Source organism: Mobula birostris, chromosome X, assembly GCF_030028105.1.
Source record: "Mobula birostris isolate sMobBir1 chromosome X, sMobBir1.hap1, whole genome shotgun sequence".
Lineage (NCBI taxonomy): Eukaryota > Metazoa > Chordata > Chondrichthyes > Myliobatiformes > Myliobatidae > Mobula > Mobula birostris.
In genome coordinates, this window is record NC_092402.1 from 33,275,422 (window position 1) to 33,290,626 (window position 15,205).

The 15,205-nt window shown below is 36.8% G+C and overlaps 1 protein-coding gene across 3 annotated transcripts in view; it reads left to right on the forward strand.

Moving 5' to 3' along the window:
- itga3b (integrin, alpha 3b) overlaps positions 1 to 15,205 on the forward strand; it is a 147,130-nt gene that overhangs the window by 92,823 nt on the left and 39,102 nt on the right. For all 3 annotated transcript variants that reach the window (XM_072248827.1, XM_072248828.1, XM_072248826.1), the window contains exons 9-15: positions 11 to 150; positions 704 to 787; positions 9,436 to 9,503; positions 10,554 to 10,693; positions 12,711 to 12,854; positions 14,094 to 14,203; positions 14,842 to 15,013. In XM_072248827.1, coding sequence (XP_072104928.1) covers positions 11 to 150; positions 704 to 787; positions 9,436 to 9,503; positions 10,554 to 10,693; positions 12,711 to 12,854; positions 14,094 to 14,203; positions 14,842 to 15,013 — 858 coding nt within the window. The remainder of the gene's footprint in view (positions 1 to 10; positions 151 to 703; positions 788 to 9,435; positions 9,504 to 10,553; positions 10,694 to 12,710; positions 12,855 to 14,093; positions 14,204 to 14,841; positions 15,014 to 15,205) is intronic.

Sequence of the window (15,205 nt, forward strand, 5' to 3'; positions counted from 1 at the left end):
AATTTTCCAGATCATTAGTGGAGAAAACCTGAGTGGAACTAAGAGCATCAGGACATTTGGATACTCAATCAGTGGAGGGCTTGATGTCGATAGGAATGGATATCCTGACCTTCTAATTGGAACGTTATCTGACAGGGCTGTTTTACTGAGGTACATCTTCAAGAAGTGACAATGAAAATGGTGCTTCAAATAAATAAGTGAGGGAAAATTGGACCAGCACGTTGCTGAGTTCCTATTTTAACTCGTGCAAGTTATTTTACAAAGTACTTTGACTTTGAGTAGTTTTACTCATGATCAGGCTGCAAAACTTGGAGATGTTTGAGCAGAATCAAAAGATTTGATCAAAACATAAAAGATCAATGGTACAAAGAGTTGTGGCTCTAAAGTGGTGCTGACAGCTAAACCCTGTTGTTACAATGCGCCAGTTTACATAGGCAATTTCCATTCTATATGGGGAGAGGAGAAAAACACTATCAAGTATGATAAAGAACAAAGCAATTTTTGAAAGAAATCCTGATGGATGTAAGACATTTGCAACACAATTAAGCCTGTTCCTTTTTGATGTTACATTTTTATCGTGGCTTCAAAATATTGGAAATTAGCCAACATCTCACAAATCATCAGTCCTCAAAAAGAAGATAAAATAGTATTTGAGCGACAGTGGTGTAATTGCTGAAGTTAATAACATACATCTTATTTTCAGATCTCGGCCAGTTATTAATATAAGTGAAACTTTCATCGTGCGGCCAAAAATCATTGATCCTAACAATTGTAAAAACGATGCCTGGTAAGTATTTAACTTTTTTGATTCTTTTTTGTAAGATTCTTAGCAATTTCCAACACATGATAAAGCATCATGCTAGAGCAACAATGTAGCTCCAGAGGAAGGATTGCTGATTTTTTGTTTCAGAATAAAATCTATTCAATGTTGTGGGAGGAGCAGAAGAGAAGCTGGACAATATTGTTAAACCAAGGCCTTAAGATTTATGTAATGCAAAGAATGCAAAGAGTCTGCTGTTGTAGTAACCTGCAGCAATGAAGTGTGTGCATTCTGAGTAGTGCATCATTAAATGCCTCACAGTGAAACAGCTTGGTTTTGATTCTGTCTTCTGGTGTCGCTATGTGGAGTTTACTCATTCTCCCTGTGACCAATGAGTTTCTGCAAGCACTCCAGTTTCATTCCACATCCCAAAAACTTGCTGGAGAAGTTTTCCATTGAACAACAGGCATCAACAGTCATGAAACAGCACATCCTTATGCCTTCCCCATCACCTTGGGGAATTTTAACCAGGTCCGCTTGAAAAATCTTTAAATAACTATTACCGACAAGTCACTTGTAGTACCACAGGAAACAGCACACTGTAACACTACCATCAAGAGTGCTTCCCATGCTATTCCATGCCCACACTTCAGGAAGTCTGATCACCTGGCTGTACTTCTACACCCTGAGTATAGGCAGAGACTGAAGACTGCAGCACCAGTAGTGAGGACCAAGAAGGTATGGACAAGGGAGGTGCAGCAGTGCTTAGAGGACTGGACTGTATTCAGGGATTCATCTTTGAGTCTGAATGAATATGCCACAGTAGTCGCTGACTTCATTAAAACCTGTATGAACGAGTGCGTGCCTACAAGAACTTGCTGTACATGCCCAAATCAAAAAGTTCATAGTCTGATGAGGGCTAGAGCTATGGCATTCAAGTCTGGTGACCCAGGTCTGTACAAGAAAACCTGGTATGACTTGCGGAGGGCTAATTCAAGAGCTAGGGAACAATTCCAAGCAAGATTAGAGGCAACATCAGATGCAAGTCAACTCTGGCAGGGTTTACAGGCCATTACTTCCTACAGAGCAAAACCCAACATCATGAATGGCAGTGATGCTTCACTCCCAGACAAGCTCAGTGCCTTGTATGCTCACTTTGAAAGGGAGAATAAAACTACTGGAGGACCTGGTGACCTGTTATCTCTGTCACGAAGGCCAATGTCAGGCTGTCTTTCAAGAGAGTTAACCCTTGCAAGGCAACAGGCTTCGATGGAGTACCTGGTAAGGCTCTGAAAACCTGTGCCAACCAACTGGTGTGGGTGTCAGAGGCTTTTTCAATCCCTCATTGCTACACTCAGAAGTTCCCACCTGCTGCAAAAGGACAACAATTATACCAGTGTCCAAGAAGAGCAGCATGATCTGCCTTATGACTATCGTCCAGTAGCACTCACATCTACGGTGATGAAATGCTTTGAGCGGTTGGTTATGGCTAGAATCAAATCCTGCCTCAGCAAGGACCTGGACCCACTCCAATTTGCCTATCGCCACAATAGATCTACGGCAGATGCAATCTCACTGGCTCTCCACATGGCTTTGGATAACCTGGACAATACCTATGTCAGCATGCTATTTACTGACTACAGCTCAGCATTTAACACAATCATTCCTACAGATCTGATTGAAAAACTCCAGAACCTGGGCCTTGGTACCTCTCTCTGTGACTGGATCCTCGACATCCTGACTGGAAGACCACAATCTATGCGGATTGGGGATGACATCTCCACCTCCCTGACAATCAACATTGGTGCACTTCAGGGATATGTGCTTAGCCCACTGTTCTGCTCTCTCTACATCCATGACATTGTGGCTAAGTATAGCTCAAATGTCATCTATAAATTTGCTGATGATACAACCAAAGTTGGTAGATGGTGATGAGAGGGCGTACAGGAAGGAGATGTATCAGCTAGTTGAGTGGTGTTGCAGCAACAACCTGGCACTCAACATCAGTAAAACCAAAGAGCTGACTGTGGACTTCAGAAAGGGTAAGATGAGGGAACACACACCAGTCCTGAGAAGGGGATCAGAAGTAGAAAGAGTATTTCTAAGGACCTAACCTGGACCCAATGTATCGATGCAGTTATAAAGAAGGGAAGAAAACAGTTATATTTCATAAGGAGGTTGAGGAGATATGGTTTGTCAGCAAAAACACTTGCAAATTTGTACAGATGTACTGTGGAGAGTATTCTAACTGGCTGCATCAATGTCTGGTATGGGGGAGGGGGCTACTGCACAGGATCAAAATAACCTACAGAGAGTTGCAGAATTAGTCAGCCCAATCATGGACATACGCCAGTAAGGTAAAGGAAACAAGAAGGGTAGTTATGGAAAGTATGATGATTAAAGAAGAGTAAGTACTGGTGCTTTTAAAGAATATAAAAGTGGATAAGTCTCTGGGTCCGGACAGGATATTCCCTAGGACCCTGAGGGAAGTTAGTGTGGAAATAGCAGGGGCTCTGACATAAATATTTCAAATGTCATTAGAAACGGGGATGGTGCCGGAGGATTGGCGTATTGCTCATGTTGTTCCATTGTTTAAAAAGGGTTCTAAGAGTAAACCTAGCAATTATCGGCCTGTGAGTTTGACATCAGTGGTGGGTAAATTGATGGAAAGTATTCTTAGTGATGGTATATATAATTACCTGGATAGACAGGGTTTGATTAAGAACAGTCAACATGGATTTGTGCGTGGAAGGTCATGTTTGACAAAACTTATTGAATTTTTTGATGAGGTTACCAGGAAAGTTGATGAGGGTAAAGCAGTGGATGTTGCCTATATGGACTTCAGTAAGGCCTTTGACAAGGTTCCACACGGAAGGTTCAATTGTTAGGCATTAGTATCGAAGTAGTAAAATGGATTCAGCAGTGACTGGATGGGAGACGCCAGAGAGTAGTGGTGGATAACTGTGTGTCAGATTGGAGGACGGTGTCTAGTGGTGTGTCTCAGGGATCTGTACTGGGTCCAGTGTTGTTTGTCATATATGTTAATGATCTGGATGATGGGGTGGTAAATTGGATTAGTAAGTATGCAGATGATACTAAGATAGGTGGAGTTGTGGATAATGAAGTAGGTTTTCAAAGCTTACAGGGAGATTTAGACCACTTAGAAGAGTGGGCTGAAAGATGGCAGATGGAGTTTAATGCTGATAAATGTGAGGTGCTACATTTTGGTAGGACTAATCAAAATAGGCCATACATGGTAAATGGTAGGGCATTGAAGAGTGCAGTAGAACAGAGAGATCTAGGAATAATGGTGCATAGTTTCCTGAAGGTGGAATCTCACGTGGATAGGGTGGTGAAGAAAGCTTTTGGTATGCTGGCCTTTATAAATCAGAGCATTGAGTATATGAGTTGGGATGTAATGTTGAAATTGTATAAGGCATTGGTAAGGCCAAATTTGGAGTACTGTGTACTGTTCTGGTCACCGAATTATAGGAAAGATGTCAATAAATTGAGAGAGTACAGAGGAGATTTACTAAAATGTTGCCTGGGTTTCATCTCCTAAGTTACAGAGAAAGGTTGAACAAGTTAGGTCTTTATTCTTTGGAGCGTAGAAGGTTGAGAGGGGACTTGATAGAGGTATTTAAAATTATGGGGGGGGGGATAGATAGAGTTGACATGGGTAGGCTTTTTCCATTGAGAATGGGGGAGATTCAAACAAGAGGACATGAGTTGAGAGTTAAAGGGCAAAAGTTTAGGGGTAACATGAGGGGGAACGTCTTTACTCAGAGAGTGGTAGCTGTGTGGAACGAGCTTCCAGCAGAAGTAGTTGAGGCAGATTCGATGTTGTCATTTAAAGTTAAATTGGAAAGATATATGGACAGATAAGGATTGGAGGGTTATGGGCTGAGTGCAGGTCAGTGGGACTAGGTGAGAGTAAGAGTTCGGCATGGACTAGAAGGGCCGAGATGGCCTGTTTCCATGCTGTAATTGTTATATGGTTATATGATATTAAAGCTGATTCTGATTCTGATGTAATTGGGTGGTAGGCAAATCAAGCTGGTGTTAAAGGGGATGTGGGTGAGACTAGGTTGCAAGGAATGGGATTTGTGGGAGAGCTGGCAAAGACTGGCATCTTCAAAAAGGCGACATCTCCCCAAGGAACTATGAGAGTTGAGAAGATAAGTAATGTTTTAGATTGGAGTAACTTTGTTAAGAATAATGGCTAATTTATTGAATTTTTTGAGTTTTAATGTTAATGGGCTTAATGGACCAGTGAAAAGAAAAAGAATCTTAACACATATTAAGAAAATGAAGATAGATTTAGCCTTTTTACAGGAAACGCATTTAACAGAAACAGAACATCAGAAACTAAAGAGAGATTGGGTGGGTAGTGTTGTTGCGGCTTCATTTAATTCAAAAGCGAGGGAGTAGCAATTTTGATTAATAAAATGTTACCAATTAGAATACAAAATGTAATAACCGATTCTGCGGGGAGATATGTGATTATACATTGTCAACTTTTCTCTGAATTATGGACATTTATGAATATTTATGCACCAAATGAAAATGATGCAAAATTCATGCAAGAAGCTTTTTTGAATTTGGCGGATGCACATGAAAAAATATTAATTGGAGGAGACTTTAATTTTTGCTTAGACCCAATCTTAGATAGATCAACTAAGACTGTTCTAAAATCGAAGGTAGTAAATCTAACTTTATCATTGATGAAAGATTTAAATTTGATTGATATATGGAGAAGAATCAATCCTAAAGAAAGAGACTATTCGTTCTATTCTCATAGACATAAAACTTACTCAAGGATAGATTTTTTCCTATTATCAATGCATATTCAACACAGAGTGAAAAATATGGAATATAAAGCAAGAATATTGTCAGATCATTCTCCTTTATTAATGACAATAATAATGACTGATAAGGAAGAAGTGGCTTATAGATGGAGATTTAATTCAACATTATTAAAACGTCAAGATTTTTGTGATTTTGTGAAAAAGCAGATCCAATTTTTTTTGGATACAAATTTTCATTCAGTGGATGATAAATTTATATTATGGGATGCGATGAAAGCATATTTGAGGGGCCAGATAATAAGTTATACGTCTAAAATTAAGAAAGAATATATGGCAGAATTAGATCAATTGGAAAAAGAGATTACAAAATTAAAAAAAGAATCTCAAAGATATATGTCAGAAGAAAAACGAAGACAACTTGTTAATAAGAAGTTACAATATAATACGCTTCAGACATATAGAATGGAAAAAGCAATTATAAGAACTAAACAAAGGTATTATGAGTTAGGTGAGAGAGCACATAAAATTCTTGCCTGGCAGTTGAAAACAGAACAAGCTTCCAAAACAATAAATGCAATTAGAACAAGCGCAGATAAAATATCTTATAAACCTCTTGAAATAAATGAAACCTTCAAAAGATTTTATTCTGAATTATATCAATCAGAATCACAAAATGATGTTAATGAGATAGAAAGGTTTTTATCACAAGTACCTCTTCCAAAATTGAATTCGGAAGAACAGAAGGGATTAGATATGCCTTTTACATTTAAAGAAGTTGAAGAAGCTTTAGGATCACTTCAAAGTAATAAATCTCCAGGAGAAGATGGTTTTCCACCTGAATTTTATAAAAAGTTTAAAGATTTATTATTTCCTCTCTTTATAGAGTTAATACGTCAAGCAGAAAAAACACATAAGCTCCCAGAATCTTTTTCAACAGCGATTGTAATAGTATTGCCAAAAAAAGACAAAGACAGAAACCAACATCATACAGGCCTATTTCTTTATTGAATACGGATTATAAAATAATAGCAAAAATTTTATTGAATAAATTATCTAAATACTTACCAAAATTATCACATATGGAACAAACTGGATTTATTAAAAATAGACAATTGGCAGATAATGTAACTCGGCTACTCGGTATAATTCATTTGGCACAAAAAAGGGACGAGAAGAATATAGTAGTAGCCTTGGATGCAGAAAAAGCATTTGATAGATTAGAATGGGAATTTTTATCTAAGGTATTAGAAAAATATGGGTTAGGAACATCTTTTATAAATTGGATTAAAATTTTAAATTCTAACCCTAAGGCTAAAGTAGTGACAAACTCTCAAATTTCATCAGCATTCCAGTTAAAAAGGTCAACTAGACAAGGTTGCCCATTATCACCTGCTTTATTTGTACTGGCGATAGAGCCATTAGCAGAATTAATCAGAATTGATCCAGATATTACGGGTTTTAGAGTCAATCAGGAGGAATATAAAATTAATCTTTTTGCCGATGATGTTTTGATTTATTTAACAAACCCACAACATTCGTTACATAAATTATCTTCTAGATTGGATGAATATGGGAAGGTATCAGGTTATAAAGTAAATTGGGATAAAAGTGGAATTTTACCTCTTACTAAAGGAGACTGTAGTCAATGTCGGTTAGCAACCCAATTTAGATGGCCGGTAAATGGTATAAAGTATTTAGGTATAAGACTTGATAATGATGTAAAGAATTCATATAAATTTAATTATTTACCACTATTGAAAAAAATTCAAGAAGTTCTTGACAAATGGATGATACTACCAATAACATTAGTAGGTAGAGTCAATGTTGTAAAAATGAACGTATTTCCTAGATTACAGTATTTGTTTCAAACATTACCAATACAATTGCCACAGAAATTTTTTCAAGAGTTAAATAAATGTGTGAGAAAATTTCTTTGGAAAGGTAAAATGTCAAGAATATCATTGGAAAAATTGACATGTAAATTTGAGTTAGGAGGGTTACAACTTCCAAACTTTAAGAATTATTATAAAGCAAATCAACTTAGATTTATTGCATCTTTTTTCAATGATCGAAAACCAGCATGGATTAAAATAGAATTAGACAAGGTAGGAGAAAATAGACCTGAAGATTTTATATATAAATGGGAATCTAAATGGATACGTGAAAAGAAAGAATCTCCTATATTAATACATTTGATTGATCTATGGAATAAGATAAATGTTGATAATGAAATACAAAAATCTTTATTAGCAAGGAGACCTTTGTTCCAAAACAGACTTATTCCTTTTACAATGGACAATCAACTTTTATATAATTGGTACCAAAAAGGGATTAAATTTATAGGAGTTTGTTATGAACGAGGTATATTGATGTCATTTGAACAATTAAAGGATAAATATAAAATATCAAATAATACTTTCTTTTGTTACCTTCAATTAAGGGCTTACTTGAAAGGTAAGCTGGGTCAAACAATGTTTTTGCCAAAACCTAATGAAATTGAAACTTTAATTCAAAAAGGGAAAATTAAAAAATTTATTTCTTGTATGTATAATTTGATTCAAGAACAGACAATTAAACAAGGAGCCCATAAGTCAAAACAAAAATGGGAAACAGATCTGAATATTAATATTGATGAAACAAATTGGTCAAGACTGTCTTGACAGTATGACAAATACAATAAATGTTCAACTTAGATTAGTACAATATAATTTTTTACACCAATTATATATTACACCACAAAAAAATAAATAGATTAAATTCAAATCTATCCGATAAATGCTTTCGGTGTAATCAAGAAATTGGTACTTTTTTACATTCTACTTGGTCTTGTTTTAAAATTCAACCCTTTTGGATAAATTTAAGAGTTTTATTGGAACAAATTACTGGAACTCAACTTCCACATAACCCTGTATTATTTCTATTAGGTGATATTGAAGGGATAAAGCCAAGACTTAAATTGAATAAATATCAGAAAGAATTTATAAAAATTGCATTAGCAGTAGCTAAGAAGACTATAGCAGTTACTTGGAAATCTGATTCGCTTTTAAGTATGAATCGTTGGAACAATGAAATGGCTAGTTCTGTTCCACTCGAAAAAATTACTTATAATTTAAGAGATAAATATGTAACATTTCTGAATATTTGGCGCCCTTATTTACAAAAGATAGGATGGCATATTTAAGTGCTCCGATAAAGATCTTGGTCCCTTGGGGAAAGTAACGAATAAGTATACCAAATTTATTTTGAACTCCATGGAGCATGTGGAAACCTTCCAATACCCAGGCGGTTCTTCTTTTTTAGGTAGGACTATATATGGGGGGGGGGGGGGGGGAGGGTAGACACTATCTTTTCATGTATTCATTTTGAAAATTCAATAAAAATTATATTAAAAAAAAGGCGACATCCATCATTAAGGACCCCCATCATCTAGAACATGCTCTCTTCTTAATACTACCATCAGGGAGGAGATACAAGAGCCTGAAGACACACACTAAATATTTTAGGAACAACTTCTATCCCTCCACCATCAGATCTCTGAAAGGACAATGAACTAAGCCATGAACACTACCTCACTATTTTTACTCTCTTTTGCACTACTTATTTAATTTATTTTTTTTCTTTATATTCAAGTATATTTCTTAGGGTAATTTAAAGTATTTTTATGTATGGCACTGTAATGCTGCTGCAAAACAACTTTCACTAAATATGTCAGTGATGTTAAACCTGATTCTGATTTCTGACTTAGATTGATTGGTACCCTTCTATAATATAAGGAACATGAAAAAATGAGAAATTAGAATATCAGAAAAGTCTGTTTTCTATTACATAGTGTGAGTGAAATATTTTGTTTTTCTCTTTTTCATTTAGCATCACAGTGGAAGTTTGTTTCTCGTACACTGTGAGTACCGGAGATAAAAACTACAATCATAAGATTAGTAAGTATCTCCTGCTTCCTTTTCATAATGAAGTTAATATAAGCTTGTAAGATGATGGGTTCCCTTGCAGAATTGGGTTAACCTGAAATGATCAATTAATAAATTTCCAGTTTTGGAAGGTCAATGTAGATCCCAATAACAATTTTTTTAAAGAATAAATAAAAATCTTTGTAGGAAGAATTCTTGGCTGTTTAGACATTGTACGTATATAATATGCATACAATTTGTTTATCCACCAAGTTATACAGTCTAATATGAAGAATATGAGCAAGCAGTCATCTGCTTTGAGTAGCAATCTTCACAAGAGACTGCGTGATATTTTCCAAGATTTTCATTCATTATCTTTGTGAGTATCCTGATTAGCCCTAGATATGAAGATAGTGTTTCTTACTGTTAGATAATCTAGAACTAGGAATTTCTGCTTAAAAATGAGAGGTCATTCATTTAAGAAGAGATGAGATAACTTATTTTCTCTTCAGGTGGTCTTTGAAACTCTATTATTCAAAGTGTGGTGAAACCAGGATATTTGAATATATTTAATGAGAGGTAGATAAATTCCTGATGAGCAAATGAGCAAAATATAACTGGACACGATTTCCTCTCACATCCCGAAAATGTGCAGGTTGCTTGGTTAATTGGTAACTATAAATTGCTCCTAGCGTGTAGATGAGTACATACAGTCAGGATAGAGGAAGATGATGGGAATGTGGGGAGAATAAAATATGTCAAAGTGGTTGTTTGATGATCATTGTGATCTCGGTCGACCTGCTTCCATGACATGAATGTCGGCATGAATACATCCATTGTCAAGATAACTGTTTACTGTAAACATACAGACAGGTTGGGCTTTTAGTGCTTTGCTAAGGTGCTTATTCCCTGCTTTTCTGTTGGCTCTTGTCCTTGCCTAATTGTTCTCCTCTCTTGTCTTTTCCATTGTTTTCAGCTGATTTTGTTTTGCTGCAAGATTAAATTCTTTAAGATGCATTCCTGCATTTGAACAGCTCAGAATAGTTGCTGCAAGTCATTGTCTGATGTTTCCTTTATACACAGATCTTGCGTACAGACTGGAGGTTGAAAAAGAAAGACGCTCTCATCCACGGGTTACCTTTGTGGAGACAAACGGTATCATTCATGAAAATACTTTCTCAATGCCAGAACGAAAGTGCCATTCTATCAAGCTGCGATTAATGGTAAAGTAAATCTGCCTTGAAGATATTTTCTGCTCAATGATCTCTGAGTTGTCTTTTATGTCTCGATCTGAAATCCTCAAGAGTGACATTTGTTATGGTGCAGACTACAAATGATCAAAGAAAGAAAACTAGACCCTCATGCAAGTTCATATCAAATGAATTGCAGGGAGGGATATTGATTTGCTTCTAATTTGTATTTCTCTATTAAGATAACGTTTGAATTCCAGCTCTAGTCCTTAAATACTACTCTCCCCTTTCTCTAATACTAATGCCTTGTCAATAAAATATGCATCATGGCAGACACCACATAAATGTGTTAACTATATAAGCATAATTGCAGGTTCTGTGCTCAGTATTGGAATTTTCAGTAAATCTATGCTAAATGATCAGGTTTAATTATCCTCCATTTCTTGCACTCCTTCTGTAATAACTCAGAATCTATCAAAGGACTTCACAGCCAATTGAATTTTTTGAAATGTGATCATGGTAGTAATGTAGAGAAGTTAATATAGTGAAAATTTATAAGTAATTTGCCCAAAGGAGTTGGTTAGAGATTGGCACTGAGTCAAGGAAGGAGACATACATAAAATATTAAGGATGAGTTTTAAGTAGGGGTCTTTGGAGAAGAAGAAAAGGGTGTAGAGAGAGAGAGAGAGAGAGAGAGAGAGAGGCACACACACACTACATATTAGTGGCCGCTCAACTCTGTGATCAGCATGTGGAATAATGGAAGGTAAAGCTATTTTTTAAATGCTGCCAAGTGCAGTATGTTACAAGCACACGGTCATTCACTTACTCATTCACTCACTTCCAGGACCCTGTGTTCTGTCAATTATCCCATATCCTTTCCAGGTCAAGTTTATTGTTGTCATAGGCATGCATACACATGGTATAAATGCCATGAAAGTTAACTTTTAGCAGCAGTAGCACCACAGTACATCACGAGACACGGAAAAAAATGGTTAATATAAGCTTAAATTAGCGTAAATAGTACATAACTCACACATGTACAAAGTAAGCAAGTTTGAGAGAGAGAACTAAAAAAGTATAATCCAAGGTAGTATTAAGGTTTACTAGGTCAGTTCATGATGGAAAAAGCTGTTGTTGAACCTTAAGTTGTGTGTCTTCAGTGTCCTGTACTTCTTGCCTAATGGCAGCAATGAGAAGAGAGCATGGCCCAGATGTTGGAGTCCCTGGTAATGGGATCATCCTTCCTGAGATATCACCTCTTATAGAGGTCTTAGATGGTGGGGAGTGCTGTAACACTGATGGAATTGGCTGAGTCCACCACTTTCTGTTGCATTTTGCATTCCTGTGCACTGGAATTTGCAACTCATTCATCCATCCCTCATTGCCCTGAAAGCTCAAGATTGCCCTAAAATCCTGCTTTCTTTTAATGACTCTCCATGCCATTGCTTCCCCTTCTCCCTGATCCTTGATGAGTTAACAATAGAAAGAAATCATTGTTAATTATAAGCTGGAGCATCAAGCAATCATTTACATTGCTTGTCTTCTATAGTTCACTGTATTTAATTGTTCTACATCTACAGCATATTTCTTAATATTTCCCTTTTCCTCCAGACTATACCAAAATCTCATTGTTAGTATTTTTTATTCCTGTTGCTGTGCACTTGTCTTCAGGTTCTTTTTACTACCACTGCCTTGTGTCATTCTATAGTGTTTTGCTTTTAATCAGCATAGACATTTTGATCATTAATGCTTTTTATCTTGCAGTCATTCCTACATTTTAGACATTATTTATTTTCAAAAGTAATATTAATTATTTTTAAATTGTAACACATTTTGGGTCAACAAAATGCAAGCTGTTTTTTTCCATTCTCTAGTAAGGTCAGTTCTGTTGGTATTAGATTCAGCTCATCTGAGCTTAGATACCAGTGCAGTTTGAATTCTTAGCATCAGTAGTTTAACAGTATCTGTGTCTGTGTGTGGCAGTTATAAGTTTCTGATATGCTGTACAGTGTATATTTATACTAAAATGATAATTTCTGTTTTCCAGGACAATGTCCAGGATAAACTTCAACCCATCTCTATCACTTTGAGTTACAACATTGCCAAAAAAAACAAACGAATCAAAGGAATGGTCGATATGAATGATTATCCCATTTTGAACATACTGCGTAACTACAGTCGCACAGAAGAGGTAATTTGGACAGTTATTCCACCTAATCATTTTAAAAGAGTTGTAAGCAGAAAGCAAAAAAGTCATACAGGAGAGCGTGCTGGGGATTAAGAGAATCTGGAAATGAGACAAGAGCCAGTTAACAAATGCAAACACGAGGAAATCTGCAGATGCTGGAATTTCAAGCAACACACATAAAAGTTGCTGGTGAACGCAGCAGGCCTGGCAGCATCTCTAGGAAGAGGTACGGTCGACGTTTCGGGCCGAGACCCTTTGTCAGGACTAACTGAAGGAAGAGTTAGTAAGAGATTTGAAAGTGGGAGGGGGAGGGGGAGATCCAAAATGATAGGGGAAGACAGGAGGGGGAGGGATGGAGCCAAGAGCTGGACAGGTGATTGGCAAAAGGGATATGAGAGGATCATGGGACAGGAGGCCCAGGGAGAAGGAACAGGGGGAGCGGGGGGGAAACCCAGAGGATGGGCAAGGGGTATAGTGAGGGGGACAGAGGGAGAAAAAGGAGAGAGAGAAAAAGAATGTGTGTATATATAACTAAATAACGGATGGGGTACGAGGGGTACAAATAATCTGGATTAGGTTTTGTGTGTTGCTCCAGATTCTAGCATTGCAGTCTTGTGCTTACATTCTGTAACTGACTGTGTTCAGGGCCCAATTTGCTTCACCAAGCATCTAGTGAACGGGTTGCCTACTTTGCTTAGCTATGTTTATGGGGTTATTTTTCTTGCTCTGTATTTTCTTAGTTAATCATCAGTATTTTAATTTGTTTCCAAATGCCTTTCTGGTTAATGATATTAATTTGTTACAGTAATTAAATACATTTCAAAATCTTCCTGAGTATCAGGTTCAAGAACAAAAAAATCAATTATTTGATAGCTCAAACTGTCAAAAGCAATACCATGGTGCTCTATTGTGTAAGGGGGTTGGGGTATGGGGGCTTTAAGATTTGACATCCACAGGTCCGATATGGTTTGCAGGAAAACTGCAGAGCAGAGGCCTTAAGGATATTGGCAGCTTTGTAGCCAAAGGAGCTTTGTGCAGCTGCAGGATTATTTTGAGGGGAGAAAAACAGGGTCCAGGTTGGATTGAGTGTGATCAGGCCCAATGGGAAAATCCATAATTCCCTACCTCTACATTGGATGAAATACCTATAAAATGATTTTTGTTGAAAAGTTTTTGAATTTTTAGTGCTCTATTTTTTGGCTTTATATTCATTTTTGTATAAACAAAATTATTGTTCTACAGATACATATTCAGAAAGAATGTGGGGATGATCGAATCTGCAAAAGCAATCTGCAAATGAAATACCAGTACGGCACTCAAATGAGCGACAAAAGTTTTTCTCCTATCAAAAGGTAGTGGGAAAAATCTCTTTATTCATGAATTCTAAACGGGGCATTGCCAAGACTCTGCTCTGATGATAAAGTCTTACTCTTATAACTCTGACAGTTAGGAGAACAATCCTTAATGCAAGTGAGATGATGGAAGAGACTATCAAACACAACTCCTTGTTTTATATGGAAAGGGTAAAACAGCATTTGCAGCTTAGAGTAAGTTACTGCAAATTCTGAAAATCTGATGAGAAAAAGTTAAACTAAACAAAGCTACAGTGGAAAAACTGAAGCTCTTTTCTTGTCATTGTATTCAAATGTTATTTTTCTCCCAATAAATTGTTTTTCCCAGGTTTGAAATTATCATTCCTTGGGATGAAGAGCAGTGTTGCCAAGGTGACAAGTGCCATCTTGGTACAAGGCCATAATACTGTTTGGTAATACCTTCAAATCAATCTTCTTCACAATTTCACATGAATGATGTACACTTCAAAATGAGATAAGAAAGATTATAATAATAAATAAAATGTTGATGCTGTAGGGAGAATGAGAATTATCCAATTTCCACCACATCTTAGTTATGTAATACTAATACCTGTATATTCAAACTTTATTGCAGTCAAAGTTGGAAATGATTCTTTCTGTTGATGTTTCAATACCAGAGTGAATGGCAAGCAAATCTTGAAGTACAATCCACAAAGCAACCTACGAGTTAAGCTTGTGTTGCAAGTAAATGTAACAAATGAATCAACAGATCTCATTGGTGAGGACGCACATCAGGCCAGGCTGAATGTTACACTGCCAGACACATTGTCATTCGCTGGTTTTCGCATGGTAAGGAGGCTACTGTAAATTGCACTGCTATAGGTAGGTGAGCAGGAGGAGAATTGGGGTGGAGTTGCTGGGCATGTGAGAGAGAACAGGTTAAGTGGAAGAATGGGCATGCTCTGAGAGCCAGCATAGAGTTGATAGGCCAAATGGCCTCCTTCTATGTTATCAGAAATATGCAAAGCTTAATGTTAATGA